At 46.0% G+C, this 19,744-nt stretch overlaps 1 protein-coding gene across 2 annotated transcripts in view; it reads left to right on the plus strand.

The window, feature by feature from the left end:
* Window positions 1-19,744, plus strand: part of LOC139552343 (myosin-IIIb-like) — a 69,853-nt gene that overhangs the window by 3,872 nt on the left and 46,237 nt on the right. For both annotated transcript variants that reach the window (XR_011670416.1, XM_071363986.1), the window contains exons 2-4: window positions 2,460-2,525; window positions 2,867-2,997; window positions 18,146-18,248. Coding sequence is in view for 1 of the 2 variants with exons in the window: in XM_071363986.1 (XP_071220087.1) it covers window positions 2,460-2,525; window positions 2,867-2,997; window positions 18,146-18,248 (300 nt within the window). In the remaining variant the exon portion in view is untranslated. The remainder of the gene's footprint in view (window positions 1-2,459; window positions 2,526-2,866; window positions 2,998-18,145; window positions 18,249-19,744) is intronic.

A 19,744-nucleotide genomic window follows, 5' to 3' on the forward strand; every position in this document is an offset into this window, starting at 1 on the left:
GCGGCGCCTGAACTGCCCGTCTGCCCAGCGGCGCCTGAACTGCCCGTCTGCCCAGCGGCGCCTGAACTGCCCGTCTGCCCAGCGGCGCCTGAACTGCCCGTCTGCCCAGCGGCGTCTGAACTGCCCGTCTGCCCTACGCCGTCTGAACTGTCCGTCTGCCATGAGCCTGCAAAGCCGCCCGTCTGCCATGAGCCTGCAAAGCCGCCCGTCTGCCATGAGCCTACAGAGCCGTCCGCCAGACAGGAGCCGCTAGAGCCGTCCGCCAGACAGGAGCCGCTAGAGCCGTCCGCCAGACCGGATCAGCCAGAGCCTTCCGCCAGACCGGATCAGCCAGAGCCTTCCGCCAGACCGGATCAGCCAGAGCCTTCCGCCAGACCGGATCAGCCAGAGCCTTCCGCCAGACCGGATCAGCCAGAGCCTTCCGCCAGACCGGATCAGCCAGAGCCTTCCGCCAGACCGGATCAGCCAGAGCCTTCCGCCAGACCGGATCAGCCAGAGCCTTCCGCCAGACCGGATCAGCCAGAGCCTTCCGCCAGACCGGATCAGCCAGAGCCTTCCGCCAGACCGGATCAGCCAGAGCCTTCCGCCAGACCGGATCAGCCAGAGCCTTCCGCCAGACCGGATCAGCCAGAGCCTTCCGCCAGACCGGATCAGCCAGAGCCTTCCGCCAGACCGGATCAGCCAGAGCCTTCCGCCAGACCGGATCAGCCAGAGCCTTCCGCCAGACCGGATCAGCCAGAGCCTTCCGCCAGACCGGATCAGCCAGAGCCTTCCGCCAGACCGGATCAGCCAGAGCCTTCCGCCAGACCGGATCAGCCAGAGCCTTCCGCCAGACCGGATCAGCCAGAGCCTTCCGCCAGACCGGATCAGCCAGAGCCTTCCGCCAGACCGGATCAGCCAGAGCCTTCCGCCAGACCGGATCAGCCAGAGCCTTCCGCCAGACCGGATCAGCCAGAGCCTTCCGCCAGACCGGATCAGCCAGAGCCTTCCGCCAGACCGGATCAGCCAGAGCCTTCCGCCAGACCGGATCAGCCAGAGCCTTCCGCCAGACCGGATCAGCCAGAGCCTTCCGCCAGACCGGATCAGCCAGAGCCTTCCGCCAGACCGGATCAGCCAGAGCCTTCCGCCAGACCGGATCAGCCAGAGCCTTCCGCCAGACCGGATCAGCCAGAGCCTTCCGCCAGACCGGATCAGCCAGAGCCTTCCGCCAGACCGGATCAGCCAGAGCCTTCCGCCAGACCGGATCAGCCAGAGCCTTCCGCCAGACCGGATCAGCCAGAGCCTTCCGTCAGCCCGGACCTGCCAGAGCCTTCCGTCAGCCCGGACCTGCCAGAGTCCCTCAGCCCGGACCTGCCAGAGTCCCTCAGCCCGGACCTGCCAGAGTCCCTCAGCCCGGACCTGCCAGAGTCCCTCAGCCCGGACCTGCCAGAGTCCCTCAGCCCGGACCTGCCAGAGTCCCTTATCCCGGTGCTGCCCCTTATCCCGGTGCTGCCCCTTCATTTAGGTGGTTTTAGTTGGAGGGTGGTCATTGGGAGGGGGATACAGAAGCGGGGAGTGACTATGGTGGTGTGGGGACAGCGTCCGGAGCCTGAGCCACCACCGTGGTCAGATGCCCACCCAGACCCTCCTCTGGACTTTGTGCTGGTGCGCCCGGCGTTCGCACCTTGAGGGGGGGGGTTCTGTCACGTTCCTGACCTGTTTTCTGTTGTTTTGTATGTGTGTGATGGTCAGGGCGTGAGTTTTGGGTGGGCATTCTATGTTGTGTGTTTCTATGTTGGTTTAGGGTTGCCTGGTATGGCTCTTAATTAGAGGCAGGTGTTTTGCGTTCCTCTAATTAAGAGTCATATTTAGGTAGGTTGTTTCACTGTGTTCGTTGTGGGTGGTTGTTACCTGTCTCTGTGTTTGTGTTCTGCACCAGATAGGTCTGTATCGGTTTTGCACGTTTGTTATTTTGTAAGTTGTTTGTAGTGTTCACTTGTTCTTATAATTAAACATGTTGAGCACTGGCTACGCTGCATTTTGGTCCTCTCCTTCACCCCAGGAAGAAAACCTTTACAATTTCATACATTTTAGAATAAGGCTGTAACGCAACAAAATGTGGAAAAAGTCAAGGGTTCTGAGTACTTTCCGAATGCACTGTACATTGAGTACCAGTACCAAGTTGATGTGCAGGGGTACGACGAAATTGAGGTAGATATGTACATATACTGTAGGTAGTGTTGAAGTGACTAGGCAACAGGATAGATAATAGACAGTAGCTGCAGCGTGTGTAGAAGTGTGTATGTGCGTAGAGTCAGTGACATTGACTCTATGCAGTGACACTGGAGTGGTGTGTGTCTTTGAAAATACAGTACAGTACACATTAATTGGGCGGCAGGTAGCCTAGCGGTTAAAGTGTTGGGCCAGTAACCTAGTAAACTCTCTCTCTCTCTTTCCCTCCTACCGCCTATCTCTACAAGACATACATTGGGGACATCTTGGTGGCCATAAATCCATTTAAATACCTCCCTCTCTATGTGAAAGAGGTAAGTACTCCCACAAGAGCAATAAGCATTCAGCTGTGCTGGCAGACTTTCTCCTAAAAGCTGCCCTAGCTATCCTGTGACTTACTATAACCTGGAAAACATTAACAAGTTGTCATATTGCAATTAATAAAGGCACTTCAACCCAGAAGATAACTTATTTTCTTGGAATAGGACTAGACACTGAACTTGCAATTGTTTTTGGGACTTTTGAATAGCTCCAACTAATATTGAGGCTTTAGCACTTATGCTTGCCTTTATTATCTTAGGTGACATAACTGACCAGTAATCTTTAAAAAACAACAACAATGGTTTTAAAGATGTTCCTCCTTGTATCTGTGCAGGTGTCAGAGAGGTATAAGTACCATGAGAAGAGCAAGCTACCTCCTCATATATTCGCTGTGGCAGACAGGGCCTACCAGTCCATGATGGGAAGGTTAGCCACGGGACGCCGAAACCAATGCATTGTTATCAGGTGAGTCCATTAACAGTCTAGTACTTATTTTACACTACTGAGCCAAGCTGTATTGGACTAGCCTGGTCACATATCCACTATAATAGTTGCTGGAAACATGTTGTAAAGGACAATGACCAGAAAGTATCCAAGCCAGCACTGTAACAACGGTTAATGTAATACTCTGGTTAATGTAAGAACTTTTCATTTGTAATAACTTTTCGATTTTGTATGTAATAAAACCGGTTAATGTAATAACTTGCTGGTTAACGTCATAAAATGTTCTGCTATTAACCTGTAGTTATTACAGTAACCGGTGGATAACAACTTTTTGGATGAATAATGTAATAACTTCAACCAATCATGTAATAACATACCAAAATCAATGTTTTTATGTACTACGTTTCTCAATTTGATGCACATACAGTTGAAGTCGGAAGTTTACATACACTTAGGTTGGAGTCATTAAAACTCGTTTTTCAACCACTCCACAAATTTCTTGTTAACAAACTATAGTTTTGGCAAGTCGGTTAGGACATCTACTTTGTGCATTGTTTACAGACACAGTGAATTATAAGTGAAATAGTCTATCACAATTTCAGTGGGTCAGAAGTTTACAAACACTAAGTTGACTGTGCCTTTAAACAGCTTAGAAAATTCCAGAAAAGGATGGCATGGCTTTAGATGCTTCTGAGCAATTTCCAAACGCCTGAAGGTACCACGTTCATCTGTACAAACAATAGTACGCAAGTATAAACACCATGAGACCACACAGCCGTCATACCGCTCAGGAAGGAGACGCGTTCTGTCTCCTAGAGATGAACGTACTTTGGTGCGGAAAGTGCAAATCAATCCCAGAACAACAGCAAAGGACCCTGTGAAGATGCTAGAGGAAACGGGTACAAAAGTATCTATATCCACAGATAAACGAGTCCTATATCGACATAACCTGAAAGGCTGCTCAGCAAGGAAGAAGCCACTGCTCCAAACCCGCCATAAAAAAGTCAGACTACGGTTTGCAACTGCACATGGAGACAAAAATCGTACTTTTTGGAGAAATGTCCTCTGGTCTGATGAAACAAAAATAGAGCTGTTTGGCCATAATGACCATCGTTTGGAGGGAAAGGGGGAGGCTTGCAAGCTGAAGAACACCATCCCAACCGTGAAGCACGGGGGTGGCAGCATCATGTTGTGGGGGTGCTTTGCTGCAGGAGGGACTGGTGATGAGGAAGGAAGGCAAATTCATGAAGAAGGCAAATGATGTGGATATATTGAAGCAACATCTCAAGACATCAGTCAGGAAGTTAACGCTTGGTCGCAAGTGGGTCTTCCAAATGGACAATGACCCCAAGCATACTTCCAAAGTTGTGGCAAAATGGCTTAAGGACAACAAAGTCAAGGTATTGGAGTGGCCATCACAAAGTCCTGACCTCAATCCTATAGAAAATTTGTGGGCAGAACTGGAAAAGTGTGTGCGAGCAAGGAGGCCTACAAACCTGACTCGGTTACACCAGCTCTGTCAGGAGGAATGGGCCAAAACTCACCCAACTTATCGTGGGAAGCTTGTGGTAGGCTTCCCAAAACATTTGGCCCAAGTTAAACAATTTAAAGGTAATGCTACCAAATACTAATTGTGTATATAAACTTCTGACCCACTGGGAATGTGATGAAAGAAATTAAAGCTGAAATAAATAATTCTCTCTTCTGACATTTCATATTCTTCAAATAAAGTGGCGATCCTAAGACAGGGAATTTTTACTGTGATTAAATGTCAGGAATTGTGAAACTGAGTTTAAATGTATTTGGCTGAACTTCTAACTTCAACTGTACTACCACCCACTGACAATTACAACTCAAACACATGCCCATCATACAGGAACACTCACAAGCACACGTTGAAATGTACACACATGTACAGTCGTAGACACTCACCGGCCAGTTTATTAGGTACACCACCCCGTTCTCAAATGGATCGCTCCTGCAGATAGGGAGTAATGTGGCTTGCTATATAAAGCATGCAGACAGGCATCGTTAGTTACTGTTCTATTGAGCGTTAGAAGGGGCAAAACAAGTGACTTAAGCGACTTTGAGTGTGGTATGATCGTTGGTTCCAGGTGAGCTGGATCCAGGATCTCAGAAACGGCCGCGCTCCGGGGATTTTCACACACGACAGTGTCAAGGGTTTGCCGAGAATAGTGCAATAAACAGAAAACATTCATTCGGTAGAAGTCCTGGCGCGAAAACAGCTTGTCGAAGGAAAATGGCAAGAATTTTGCAAGCTAAGAGGCGGGCCACAAACAGACCAATAACGGCATAGTACAACCGTTATGTGTAGAATGGCATCTCGGAACGAACAACATTTACATTTACATTTAAGTCATTTAGCAGACGCTCTTATCCAGAGCGACTTACAAATTGGTGCATTCACCTTATGACATCCAGTGGAACAGCCACTTTACAATAGTGCATCTAAATCTTTTAAGGGGGGGGGGGGGGTGAGAAGGATTACTTTATCCTATCCTAGGTATTCCTTAAAGAGGTGGGGTTTCAGGTGTCTCCGGAAGGTGGTGATTGACTCCGCTGTCCTGGCGTCGTGAGGGAGTTTGTTCCACCATTGGGAACAAACTCCCTCACGACGCCAGGACAGCGGAGTCAATCAGAGTCAAACAACTTGTCGATCCTTGTCGGATGGGCTATTGCAGCAGATGACCACACCGGGTTCGTCTCCTATCAGCTAAAAACAAGAAGTGGCTCCAGTGGGCACACGATCACTAACACTGGACAATTGAGGAGTGGAAAAACATTGCCTGGAGCATGACTGCGAGTTCAGTTTGCTTGAGTGGCCTGCACAGTCCCCAGACCTCAACCCAATCGAGCATATTTGGGATGAGATGCAATGAGCTGTTCACAGCATGAATGTACCGCCGTCCAATCTGTAGCAACTGAGTCCGACCTGAGGCAATGGGAAGTCCGACTCGGTCCTAGATGGGTGTACCTAAATAAATTCGCCGGTCAATGTAAAGACGCACACATTGAAATGTACACACACCAAATTAACTGCGTACTCATACATGGAGACATAGTTTGGTGAAGTGTGGTTCACCAAACTACCAAACCAAATTGAAATGTAGACACACATACACTCGGGTAACACTTTACTTGATTGTAGATTGGCATACATGAAACAATTCATGACATCAGTGGAATGGAATTTTCTCAAAAGTTGCAATAGAACACATCTTTACTTAGGCCAGGATTCAATCAGCCCTTTTCGGCTATTCACCATTTAAAAGTCAATGTTACCCCTGTCGCGAAGATGGCATTGAGTAAATGCTGCAGATTCTTTAAATGCCAACCTGTTTTTATTACCAGTTATTTTATATTAGAAATATCTGGTGGGTTTGAGCTGGATGGTTGCTGGTGTTCAAAGAAAAAGAAAAATCTTCTTTTTTTTTTTTTTTTTTCTTTGAACACCAGCAACCATCCAGCTCAAATATATATATTTGTGTATATATACACACACACACACACACACACACACACACACACACACACAGTGGGGAGAACAAGTATTTGATACACTGCCGATTATCATAGGTACACTTCAACTGTGAGAGACGGAATCTAAAACAAAAATCCAGAAAATCACATTGTATGATTTTTAAGTAATTCATTTGCATTTTATTGCATGACATAAGTATTTGAAAACCTACCAACCAGTAAGAATTCCGGCTCTCACAGACCTGTTCGTTTTTCTTTAAGAAGCCCTCCTGTTCTCCACTCATTACCTGTATTAACTGCACCTGTTTGAACTCGTTACCTGTATAAAAGACACCTGTCCACACACTCAGTCAAACAGACACCAACCTCTCAACAATGGCCAAGACCAGAGAGCTGTGTAAGGACATCAGGGATAAAATTGTAGACCTGCACAAGGCTGGGATGGGCTACAGGACAATAGGCAAGCTGCTTGGTGAGAAGGCAACAACTGTTGGCGCAATTATTAGAAAATGGAAGAAGTTCAAGATGACGGTCAATCACCCTCGGTCTGGGGCTCCATGCAAGATCTCACCTCGTGGGGCATCAATGATCATGAGAAAGGTGAGGGATAAGCCCAGAACTACACGGCAGGACCAGGTCAATGACCTGAAGAGAGCTGGGACCACAGTCTCAAAGAAAACCATTAGTAACACACTACGCCGTCATGGATTAAAATCCTGCAGCGCACGCAAGGTCCCCCTGCTCAAGCCAGCGCATGTCCAGGCCCGTCTGAAGTTTGCCAATGACCATCTGGATGATTCAGAGGAGGAATGGGAGAAGGTCATGTAGTCTGATGAGACAAAAATCTGAAGATGGGTTGTGGCTGGGTCTTCCAGCATGACAACGACCCGAAACACACAGCCAGGGCAACTAAGGAGTAAGCAGCATCTCAAGGTCCTGGAGTGGCCTAGCCAGTCTCCAGACCTGAACCCAATAGAACATCTTTGGAGGGAGCTGAAAGTCTCTTGCCCAGCAACAGCCCCGAAACCTGAAGGATCTGGAGAAGGTCTGTATGGAGGAGTGGGCCGAAATCCCTGCTGCAGTGTGTGCAAACCTGGTCAAGAACTACAGGAAACGTATGATCTCTGTAATTGCAAACAAAGGATTCTGTACCAAATATTAAGTTCTGCTTTTCTGATGTATCAAATACTTATGTCATGCAATAAAATGCAAATTAATTACTTAAAAATCATACAATGTGATTTTCTGGATTTTGTTTTAGATTCCGTCTCACAGTTGACGTGTACCTATGATAAAAATTACAGACCTCTACATGCTTTGTAAGTAGGAAAACCTGCAAAATCGGCAGTGTATCCAATACTTGTTCTCCCCACTGTGTGTGTGTATATATAAATAAAACTAGGCAAGTCAGTTAAGAACAAATTCTTATTTACAATGACAGCCTACACCGGCCAAACCCGGACGACGCCAATTGTGCGTCGCCCTATTGGACTCCCAATCATGGCCGGTTGTGATACAGCCTGGATTCGAACCACGGTGTCTAGTGACGCCTCTAGCACTGAGATGCAGTTCCTTAGACTGCTGTGCCACTCGGGAGCCCACTTACTGACTGGTTTATTTCTGTGCAGAACTAGCTGACTAAATCCACCTCCATGACTTACGATGGAGTTGAGCGGCGACTGGTGTGGGCGGACTGGAGTTCTGACGTCACACACATTTTATATTTTTATCAAAAACTATGAATTATAGCACCCAAAGGATACCTCTTATTTATTAGGGGTTTAGCAGCGAAGCTCGTGAAAGCTATTGTATTTGTTGGCTATTATTATTCCTCTTCTTTAAAAATGTGGATACATAGATATGTACCAAATTTGGTGCTGATTGATCCAGCGGTCCTGGAGGAGACGTTTAAAGTGGTCAACATCATTAAAAATGGTCCAAAAAACCTGAAAAGCATATTATATTGCATGAGCAGCTTGATTTTGTGTTCTGATATTTGGCAAGCTTAGTAAACAGTACAATAATAACTCGTCCTAGGACAATGTGTCCAGTTTTTCCTGATGGTGGCACAGTGGACACACATCTGAACCCCTGGAAAAGCTGCTTGCAGATTTAATTATTAAATGTTTTTTCTCGGTGTCAAAAAAATGACATGAACATTCCCTTGTACTTAATTCAATGAGGGGAGAGGCGTGTGCAATTTAACAAAAAAATGATGATTACAACCCCAAGTAACTGTAGCGACCCTGTGTTTATGAATGTGGATATTGACTTTACCACTTGCGTTATCAGCAGACAAGCTCACTTTCATTAAACTTGTTGGGGTTTGTAACATGTCTCTTTCCATTCATCAAATGACCAGTTTGGATGCTGGAATTAGAGTGGACAGGTAGCCTACAGGATACTTTTTAAGTAGTCTAATCAGATTAAAACATTGACTGGTTGTGTTTATGCCACATCTAAAACAAGATCAATAGGAGAGCTTTTTGAGCTGTGTTTCTCATGTCTTCACTGTTCTTTAATGCGCAATGACGCACCTGTCCTCTCCACTGCCTATCGGCTATTCCTCTATGTTCTTGTGGATTTATATTGAAAATTGGTTACTGATTTGAATTATTTTATTTGTGGTATGTTTGCTTATTGTAGATCTGAACAAACGATCCACCTACCACTATTGTCACTGAATGGTGGAAAGAGGACAGGATTAGACAGACTAGTAGACTATATTGACCTGTGGTTTCGTAAGCGTGTGAAAGTGTAGTGCATACGGGAAGTACCAAAACACCTTAATAGTGGAGGCACATGCAAGCAGATGAGGACATTTGGCTATGGAAGAAATGTGTATATAGTAAAACCAGGGGAAAAAACATACTACCCTCCCCTGTGTCCAAACAACAAACAAAACACAACCCTCCAAAAAAATAAGAAGTTTATCAACTCTCTATTCCCTCCCTATTTTGGACTGCCCTCCCACCCCAGTAAATTTCGAACTGTCCCTTAAAGGACACAGCTGGAGATATACATCCTGTTCAATGTTTTATTACGTTAACCAGCAAGTTATTACATTAACCGTTGTTACAAGCATGGTTCAGTTTGGGTTGGCACGATAGTGTGAGTTTTTTTTATAAGCTGTCTTGAACACTATCCAGACATTTCACGACAAACGGCAACAAACACCAATGTCAGGTGGTTTTGCTTTGCTCAGCGTTAGCGGTTCTCTTTTATGCTGACATTGACAGCTTCGCTGTGTTTGTGTCTGCACATCAGCAGGCTTGCGTCATGTCAGCATTACCCTGCTGCTATATGCTGCCATAGTGAAGAGGTCTTGTGTAGCCTCCTGGTTAGAACACACCGTTTTCCTTATCTGCCTCTGGTGACCTTCATCTAATGTGAAATATGGCACCCTTTTATTGCAGATGGAAGAAAAACATTTTTTTTACTCTTCTTTCTCTCTCTCTCTGCAAATCCCCTTATCTGAGCATTTCTCATAACCTACTCCCCTCATGGTTCCTGTGTGTTATCCTAGATTTCCATAGTTATCCCCCAAGAATCTCCTGGAAATGATTTTACAGCAGTTTTGGGGCTCTTAATTAAAATACCACTGTAGCACTGGAGCTTGGTCAGATCATATGTGACTGCAGCATCCGGTATCAAGCTACAGACGTTTCCACTACAGTAATGTGGATTCCTCCCTAAGAAATAAACTTACACTGAAGGTCTGCCCCGGCATAAACCTACAGTTAACTTGGTTAACACGAGGGAGGTTCTCCTCAATGGGTTTATCAGAAGTTTAGGAGCTTAACTTTAGCCCTGTCAATCATTCCAGTGGAGGATATTTTGTCCTGTACTTTGCTCTCCACTGCTGCAGGCTACATTTTTAGATGTTGGTGTATGTATAGATTTTAATACTGTAATTTCAAACACTTTGTCACTTAAATGAAATTGAAACATATGCAACCTGTGTATGAATGTTTAAAATTAAGCCACTTTTATCCCTTTTCTCTAAGATAAAATGTCAAATGGCATAACATACAACTTTAGACTGAAAAATAACATCAGCAAACCAGACCATGGATTCTAGTTTTGCAGATACATGTATCTACAGGATGTGTATCTCCAGCTGTGTCCTTTTTAGGAAAGTGATACATGAGGGTATTCGGGGACGGAAACAGGTGTTATTGCAAATGATTTGTAGACTGGAAGGGTGAACATATAGTTTCCGTCTGTGGACATGTTGATTGGTAAACTTTTGCTGAAACTATATCGACCCTACAATGAAAGTGAGATGTTATGTTTTACATCCACAGAAGCTTGTGGATCCATCTGGAAAGAGGTGGGCTTTAATGCATGAATGGAGGGACTAATGCACTTTTACAGATCTATGCGGTTGTTGGTTGTATAGTATTTTCACATTTGTTGTTCCAAGCGCACGCCTCCCCAGCAGTGTTTGAATGGGACCAGTCGTTCTGGGTTACAGCGATGCCACTGATGAATGAGCCAGTCAGGCGGTGGGAGGGGCTGGGTGAGGCTGATAATTGTTTAGGCAACAAGGAAGGAATGTGATTGACGACCTACTAGGGCTGGGCGATATATTCGAGTTTGTTTTAGCGCGATATGAAAAATGCCTGTATCGCAATAATCGAGGTTCTGTTATAACGTTGTAACGTTTTACAAATGCAGCATCTCACTGTCTCTTCTGTCAGCCCAATGTCGAATCATGTCCCAATTGCGTGACCACGTGCACAGGGGTTATCCACCAATCACAACCCTAGACAGCCTTTTACAAGTTGTAACCACGCCGGAGAAGTGTAGCGGCGGTAAGAGTTCCACCAACATGGAAAGTGAGGAAGCTAGCTCACTCTCGTGAGCATGAAATCATCCCCCAAAAGGGCAGCAATATTTTTCTGTCATATGGCAGGGGTTCCGGTTTAAGAGGTCTGATGTTAAGCAAACGAATGTCCTGTGCAAAATGTGTCGAAAGAGAATTGCTACAAAAAGCAGCAGCACAACCAACCCCTTCCATCACCTGCAACTGAAACGCGGTGGAATGGGAGGAATGCGTGAGACTACGCAATCCGATTCCAGTCGCCTGATTCCCAAAACGTCTGCTAAAAGACAAGCTACCATAGCCGCTTCCTTTTCAAACGTAATCCCTTATGACAAGAAAAGTTTGAGGTGGAAGGAGAACGGATGCATTGACCTAGTGTAACAGTATAACTTTAGTACCGTCCCCTCGCCCCGACACGGGCGCGAACCAGGGACCCTCTGCACACATCAACAACTGACACCCACGAAGCGTCGTTACCCATCGCTCCACAAAAGCCGCGGCCCTTGCAGAGCAAGGGGAAACCCTACTTAAGTCTCAGAGCAAGTGACGTAACTGATTGAAATGCTAGTAGCGCGTACCCGCTAACTAGCTAGCCATTTCACATCCGTTACACTCACCCCCCTTTCAACCTCCTCCTTTTCCGCAGCAACCAGTGATCCGGGTCACGGCACCAATGTAACAGTATAACTTTAGTACCGTCCCCTCGCCCCGACACGGGCGCGAACCAGGGACCCTCTGCACACATCAACAACTGACACCCACGAAGCGTCGTTACCCATCGCTCCACAAAAGCCGCGGCCCTTGCAGAGCAAGGGGAAACCCTACTTAAGTCTCAGAGCAAGTGACGTAACTGATTGAAATGCTAGTAGCGCGTACCCGCTAACTAGCTAGCCATTTCACATCCGTTACACTAGCACATGGCGAAAGATATGGTTCCAGTCTTTACAGTAGAAAAGTCAGGCTTTATAGCTGATCAGTACAGTTTACCACAAATATCAGCTGCCAAGCCGTAGGTATTTAACGGAAGAAGCCCTGCCGCGATTATACACTGCTACCGGCGAAAGAGTCACAGAGAAGCTGGCTAGTATTTCTTATTTTTCCACCACAGTCGATCTATGGTCGAGTAGAACGTCAGAGCCGTACCGAAGTTTGACAGTCCACAACATAAACGAAGACTGGAAATTGCGAAATGTCTGCCTCCAGGCGTCTTACTTCCCGGATGATCATACGGGTGAAGTAATGGCCCAGGGTCTCAAAGCCTCTGTGGCATCGTGGAAGATGGGCGAAGACCGACAGGTGTACATGACAACTGACAGCAGGAGCAACATGATAAAAGCATTGCGCTTGAACAACTGATTGTTGTATTCCCAAAAATGATTATATAAATTACATATTCAAACAGTTAGTAGTCAAACATTCCTAAACAATAGAATAGACGATTGGGTGTGTTATTAATTTGTTTTGCACAAATAGGCCGTGTGTGTGTGTGTGTGTATGTATGTATATATATGTATATATACATTTACATTTACATTTAAGTCATTTAGCAGACGCTCTTATCCAGAGCGACTTACAAATTGGTGCATTCACCTTATGATATCCAGTGGAACAACCACTTTACAATAGTGCATCTAACTCATTTAAGGGGGAGGGGGGGGGTAGGAGGAATACTTTATCCTATCCTAGGTATTCCTTAAAGAGGTGGGGTTTCAGGTGTCTCCGGAAGGTGGTGATTGACTCCGCTGACCTGGCGTCGTGAGGGAGTTTGTTCCACCATTGGGGTGCCAGAGCAGCGAACAGTTTTGACTGGGCTGAGCGGGAACTGTACTTCCTCAGAGGTAGGGAGGCGAGCAGGCCAGAGGTGGATGAACGCAGTGCCCTTGTTTGGGTGTAGGGCCTGATCAGAGCCTGAAGGTACGGAGGTGCCGTTCCCCTCACAGCTCCGTAGGCAAGCACCATGGTCTTGTAGCGGATGCGAGCTTCAACTGGAAGCCAGTGGAGAGAGCGGAGGAGCGGGGTGACGTGAGAGAACTTGGGAAGGTTGAACACCAGACGGGCTGCGGCGTTCTGGATGAGTTGTAGGGGTTTAATGGCACAGGCAGGGAGCCCAGCCAACAGCGAGTTGCAGTAATCCAGACGGGAGATGACAAGTGCCTGGATTAGGACCTGCGCCGCTTCCTGTGTGAGGCAGGGTCGTACTCTGCGAATGTTGTAGAGCATGAACCTACAGGAACGGGTCACCGCCTTGATGTGAGTTGAGAACGACAGGGTGTTGTCCAGGATCACGCCAAGGTTCTTAGCGCTCTGGGAGGAGGACACAATGGAGTTGTCAACCGTGATGGCGAGATCATGGAACGGGCAGTCCTTCCCCGGGAGGAAGAGCAGCTCCGTCTTGCCGAGGTTCAGCTTGAGGTGGTGATCCGTCATCCACACTGATATGTCTGCCAGACATGCAGAGATGTGATTCGCCACCTGGTTATCAGAGGGGGGAAAGGAGAAGATTAATTGTGTGTCGTCTGCATAGCAATGATAGGAGAGGCCATGTGAGGATATGACAGAGCCAAGTGACTTGGTGTATAGCGAGAATAGGAGAGGGCCTAGAAGAGCCCTGGGGGACACCAGTGGTGAGAGCACGTGGTGCGGAGACAGATTCTCGCCACGCCACCTGGTAGGAGCGACCTGTCAGGTAGGACGCAATCCAAGCGTGGGCCGCGCCGGAGATGCCCAACTCGGAGAGGGTGGAGAGGAGGATCTGATGGTTCACAGTATCAAAGGCAGCCGATAGGTCTAGAAGGATGAGAGCAGAGGAGAGAGAGTTAGCTTTAGCAGTGCGGAGCGCTTCCGTGACACAGAGAAGAGCAGTCTCAGTTGAATGACTAGTCTTGAAACCTGACTGATTTGGATCAAGAAGGTCATTCTGAGAGAGATAGCAGGAGAGCTGGCCAAGGACGGCACGTTCAAGAGTTTTGGAGAGAAAAGAAAGAAGGGATACTGGTCTGTAGTTGTTGACATCGGAGGGATCGAGTGTAGGTTTTTTCAGAAGGGGTGCAACTCTCGCTCTCTTGAAGACGGAAGGGACGTAGCCAGCGGTCAAGGATGAGTTGATGAGCGAGGTGAGGTAAGGGAGAAGGTCTCCGGAAATGGTCTGGAGAAGAGAGGAGGGGATAGGGTCAAGCGGGCAGGTTGTTGGGCGGCCGGCCGTCACAAGACGCGAGATTTCATCTGGAGAGAGAGGGGAGAAAGAGGTCAAAGCACAGGGTAGGGCAGTGTGAGCAGAACCAGCGGTGTCGTTTGACTTAGCAAACGAGGATCGGATGTCGTCGACCTTCTTTTCAAAATGGTTGACGAAGTCATCCGCAGAGAGGGAGGAGGGGGGAGGAGGGGGAGGAGGATTCAGGAGGGAGGAGAAGGTGGCAAAGAGCTTCCTAGGGTTAGAGGCAGATGCTTGGAATTTAGAGTGGTAGAAAGTGGCTTTAGCAGCAGAGACAGAAGAGGAGAAAGTAGAGAGGAGGGAGTGAAAGGATGCCAGGTCCGCAGGGAGGCGAGTTTTCCTCCATTTCCGCTCGGCTGCCCGGAGCCCTGTTCTGTGAGCTCGCAGTGAGTCGTCGAGCCACGGAGCAGGAGGGGAGGACCGAGCCGGCCTGGAGGATAGGGGACATAGAGAGTCAAAGGATGCAGAAAGGGAGGAGAGGAGGGTTGAGGAGGCAGAATCAGGAGATAGGTTGGAGAAGGTTTGAGCAGAGGGAAGAGATGATAGGATGGAAGAGGAGAGAGTAGCGGGGGAGAGAGAGCGAAGGTTGGGACGGCGCGATACCATCCGAGTAGGGGCAGTGTGGGAAGTGTTAGATGAGAGCGAGAGGGAAAAGGATACAAGGTAGTGGTCGGAGACTTGGAGGGGAGTTGCAGTGAGATTAGTGGAAGAACAGCATCTAGTAAAGATGAGGTCAAGCGTATTGCCTGCCTTGTGAGTAGGGGGGGAAGGTGAGAGGGTGAGGTCAAAAGAGGAGAGGAGTGGAAAGAAGGAGGCAGAGAGGAATGAGTCAAAGGTAGACGTGGGGAGGTTAAAGTCACCCAGAACTGTGAGAGGTGAGCCATCCTCAGGAAAGGAACTTATCAGGGCGTCAAGCTCATTGATGAACTCTCCAAGGGAACCTGGAGGGCGATAAATGATAAGGATGTTAAGCTTGAAAGGGCTGGTAACTGTGACAGCATGGAATTCAAAGGAGGCGATAGACAGATGGGTCAGGGGAGAAAGAGAGAATGTCCACTTGGGAGAGATGAGGATCCCAGTGCCACCGCCCCGCTGACCAGAAGCTCTCGGGGTGTGCGAGAACACGTGGGCAGACGAGGCGAGAGCAGTAGGAGTAGCAGTGTTGTCAGTGGTAATCCATGTTTCCGTCAGTGCCAAGAAGTCGAGGGACTGGAGGGACGCATAGGCTGAGATGAACTCTGCCTTGTTGGCCGCAGATCGGCAGTTCCAGAGGCTGCCGGAGACCTGGAACTCCACGTGGGTCGTGCGCGCTGGAACCACCAGGTTAGAATGGCGGCGGCCACGCGGTGTGAAGCGTTTGTATGGTCTGTGCAGAGAGGAGAGAAGAGGGATAGACAGACACATAGTTGACAGGCTACAGAAGAGGCTACGCTAATGCAAAGGAGATTAGAATGACAAGTGGACTACACGTCTCGAATGTTCAGGAAGTTAAGCTTACGTTGCAAAAATAAAATCTTATTGACTAAAATGATATAGTACTGCTGGCGGTGAAGTAGGCTGGCTAGCAGTGGCTGCTTTGTTGACTTTGTTTGAACGTGTAGCTGGCTAGGTAACCTCGACAATTACTCAAAAACTACACAATTATCTTGGATACAAAGACAGCAAAGACAACTATGTAGCTAGCTAACACTACGCTAATCAAGTCGTTCCGTTGTAATGTAAGTTGTAGTGTGAGTTTCTACAGTGCTGCTATTCGGTAGAAGTTGGCTAACTAGCAGTGTTTGCTAGCAGTGTTGACTAGGTAGGAGACGGCAGCGCAGCGCGGTGGACGAAAATAGCTGGCTAGTTAACCGAATAATTACTCTAACCGACTCTAAGCTACACAATTATCTTAGATACAAAGATAGCAAAGACAACTATGTAGCCAGCTAACACTACACTAATCAAGTCGTTCCGTTGTAATGTAATCGTTTCTCCAGAGCTGCTATGCTGCTATTCGGTGGCTAGCTGGCTAGCTAGCAGTGTTGTTATATATATATATATATATATATATATATATATATATATATATATATATATATATATATATATATATATATATATATATATATTTTTTTTTTAATAAAGAAAATTCAGTTAAGAATATTCTTGGCCTTTTTTAATTTGTTTAGAGAAAAACAAGAAATTGAGATATATAAAATCTCGTGACTCGTCGAAACCGATGTTTTTGTTGTTGAAATTAACCGATTTTTATGTTGTAGATATTACTTTTAGGCCATATCGCCCTGCCCTATGACCTACAGTATACACTGACAGGGAGAGAAAACACTAGCCTAAATGCATAGGTATACCCAAATGTTAGGTTGTAAATAACACTTCTTATTTTAATGAGACAGGACCAGACAAAAGGGGTAAAATGTTCAATAGACAAAATGTCTATTAAATTACATTGATAGTTTTGCCCCCCAAATGCACCAACGACCATCAAATGAACAAAAGAGAAAGACAAAGGAAAATAGACAGCAAAAATCATGAAAGCAAAACCAACTGAATATGTTTGAGTGCACGTATGGCACTATTTACATATGTGTATGTGCACGTGTGTGCATTTGAATGAGTGTGCGTATATGCATGTGTACAAACAAACACCTGCAAGGCATCAGGCTCAGGCAAAAAGGCATTAGCTGTAACAATACTGTCCCTGTGTCCTTCAAACTTTTTTTGTTTTATTTGACTTTTTTTACTTCTTGCTTCTTTGTAGGCCAATAAATATGCTATAGGGTTGCCATGGAGCCTAGACTGTACATGGGGATAAGGAAGAAATGCATTCAACCGCCAAGCCTTATCAGTTCTCCCAGGATTTTAAACAGAGTGTTGTTCTTGGACATGAACTTGCAGTTGGTGAATTTAGTTTTCTTTTTTTTTTGACGCAAACATTATGCAGAAAGTCAAGAAGACTGATGGAATAATGGAAAAACATCCAGCGCTGATGTCATGGAAACATTTAAATTAGATTTAAAAACATTTATTTGTGAAATGCCATTTGCAATCAGAGCTTATAACAATAGCCCTAGGCCACGCTTGTCTTTCTCCCCTTGGCAGAATGGCGAATCCTGGCATCAACAGTAGCTTCACTGTATTTAGGCTACACTATCAGCTGCACATGCACATTTGAATGTCCTATTGCTCATGCAAAACCCTGCACTGGTTTTCAAGTACTCACTCATGTGTACTGCTTATCAGTTTGGTAGAGATACATCTAGCTCCTGTAATTTGGCTGCCAAATGTCCTTCTAATTCTGGGTCACTAAAAACATGAACACATTTGTTAACAATCATGTTAAAGCCTAGCTTAATTAGGAATATGGTTCTGAACAAGGTAGATCAAAAAGTCGGATGACATTCTGAGGTGATACTGTATTGTGTTATCGGTGCCAAATTAATCTGCCAGTCAGTGTTCAGAATGTCTATCTCTTTAGTCTGTGTATTCTAGCAATGCAGTGCTTTTTTTTCCTCTTTTAATTTGAGCAATTGAGAAAATGGCCTTAATGTTGTACTACAGCCGTACTACATAGCGCCACTGATACACTGCCACTTATTTAGAATGGTCTTTTGTACTTTGTTACACAGTGGGGAGAGTGGAGCAGGGAAGACGGAGAGCACCAAGCTGCTGCTCAGACAGATCATGGAGCTGTGCAGAGCCAACTCACAGCTGGAGCAACAGATACTACAGGTAAGACTACCATGCACATACCTACACCAATGCTAACATATTGCAGGAAAGAGATCTGTCATTCTCATACTATGAGCAACAGAAATTGCCGGGAAGACAGAGGTCTGTTATTATACCAATAACAATGTTGACTTATTTCAGACAAATGACAGTAATAACAAATTGGGTTGGATGCTGCAGGTATGAGAGACATACTGCAGCTAGACCAGTTTTGACATGTCCCTTTTACCACACCTCAGGCTTGCCCTCATACCTTAATTTTTAAATCAATATGGACATGGAATTTGCATGATATGAACAGAATGGGACACTCCTCTTATTGCCAATGCCTCAGACATAGTTTGAATAGGAGTTGGATGTTGTTGATCCAAGGCTAGTTTGTCAGCTTATTTTCAGAGTATGCAGTAGCACTGATGGACTGATGAAGGATGTGTGGTCACACCTTGATGACATCTTGATATTAATCTCTGTGTGTAGTTGTCACTGTAAATACAGGGCTTGTGACCTGCTCGTAACACTCATTCCGCGTTCAAAACAACTGGGAACTGAAAAATACAAGGTCAAATCATGACGTCAGTGATCTTCAGGTCAGAAAGTCGGAGCTCTAGAGTTCCCGGTTTTGAACGCACTGAAGTCGGAAGTCGAAGATTTCCAAGTTCTTAGTTGTTTTGAACGCAACGTCATTCCAACGTCTGTGTGTCAGCCATTTTAGTGAGTCACTCAGTGGAAAATGGGATGTTTTAAGGTCATACTTTGTTCTTTTACGGTCCCACCTTCAGGTTGACGTATTTTTTTTATGGGAGAGAAACAATGAAATGTCACGATTGCATCAAAGAAAGGGTTTGGCTTTTCTTAAAATAGCCTTGATTGTTGTATTCCCATAGGCCTGCCCAATGCTTGTTCAAAGGATGTAGCAGTGATAAAGAAGTATGTTCTAGAAAGTATAATAATGTCGAACAGGTTAGGTTACCTAAGCCCCAGCATTCACCGTTCTGTACCAACAAACAGAGCACACCATGCACTATGCGTAGACTTAATTTCGTTTCACAGCACTCGTAGACCGTAGTCTCAGGTTACCTACTATTTACCATGGGGCCAACTGAAACTGCTGAGTCTTGTCTATGTCAAATAGCAAAACATTACCCAGTAACACAAAAGCATGTTTTTCTAGTTAGATGTGTAGCTGATGAGACTGCACAGTGGAGTATACCGGTTTGAACTCGCCCAACATGGAATCCCAGTCAGGAAATGCTAGACATTGGATTGGCTACATCCAGTTTGACATCGTAGGACATTTTATTTGGTTTGTTTATAAAAATGAAAGGAGGAAACCCTCCAAGTCTGAAGTAAATGAGGAATTATAGAGATACCTAGATAAGACTGGACTGTCTTGTGTGTTTTGTCTGGCCTGTATTAGCTCAAGGTTCACTCCAATGCTACAAAAACAAATTCTGGATTCTACTACCATTTTATGCCTATACAGTGCATTTGGAAAG

This window comes from Salvelinus alpinus, chromosome 24, assembly GCF_045679555.1.
Source record: "Salvelinus alpinus chromosome 24, SLU_Salpinus.1, whole genome shotgun sequence".
NCBI classification, from domain to species: Eukaryota; Metazoa; Chordata; class Actinopteri; order Salmoniformes; family Salmonidae; genus Salvelinus; species Salvelinus alpinus.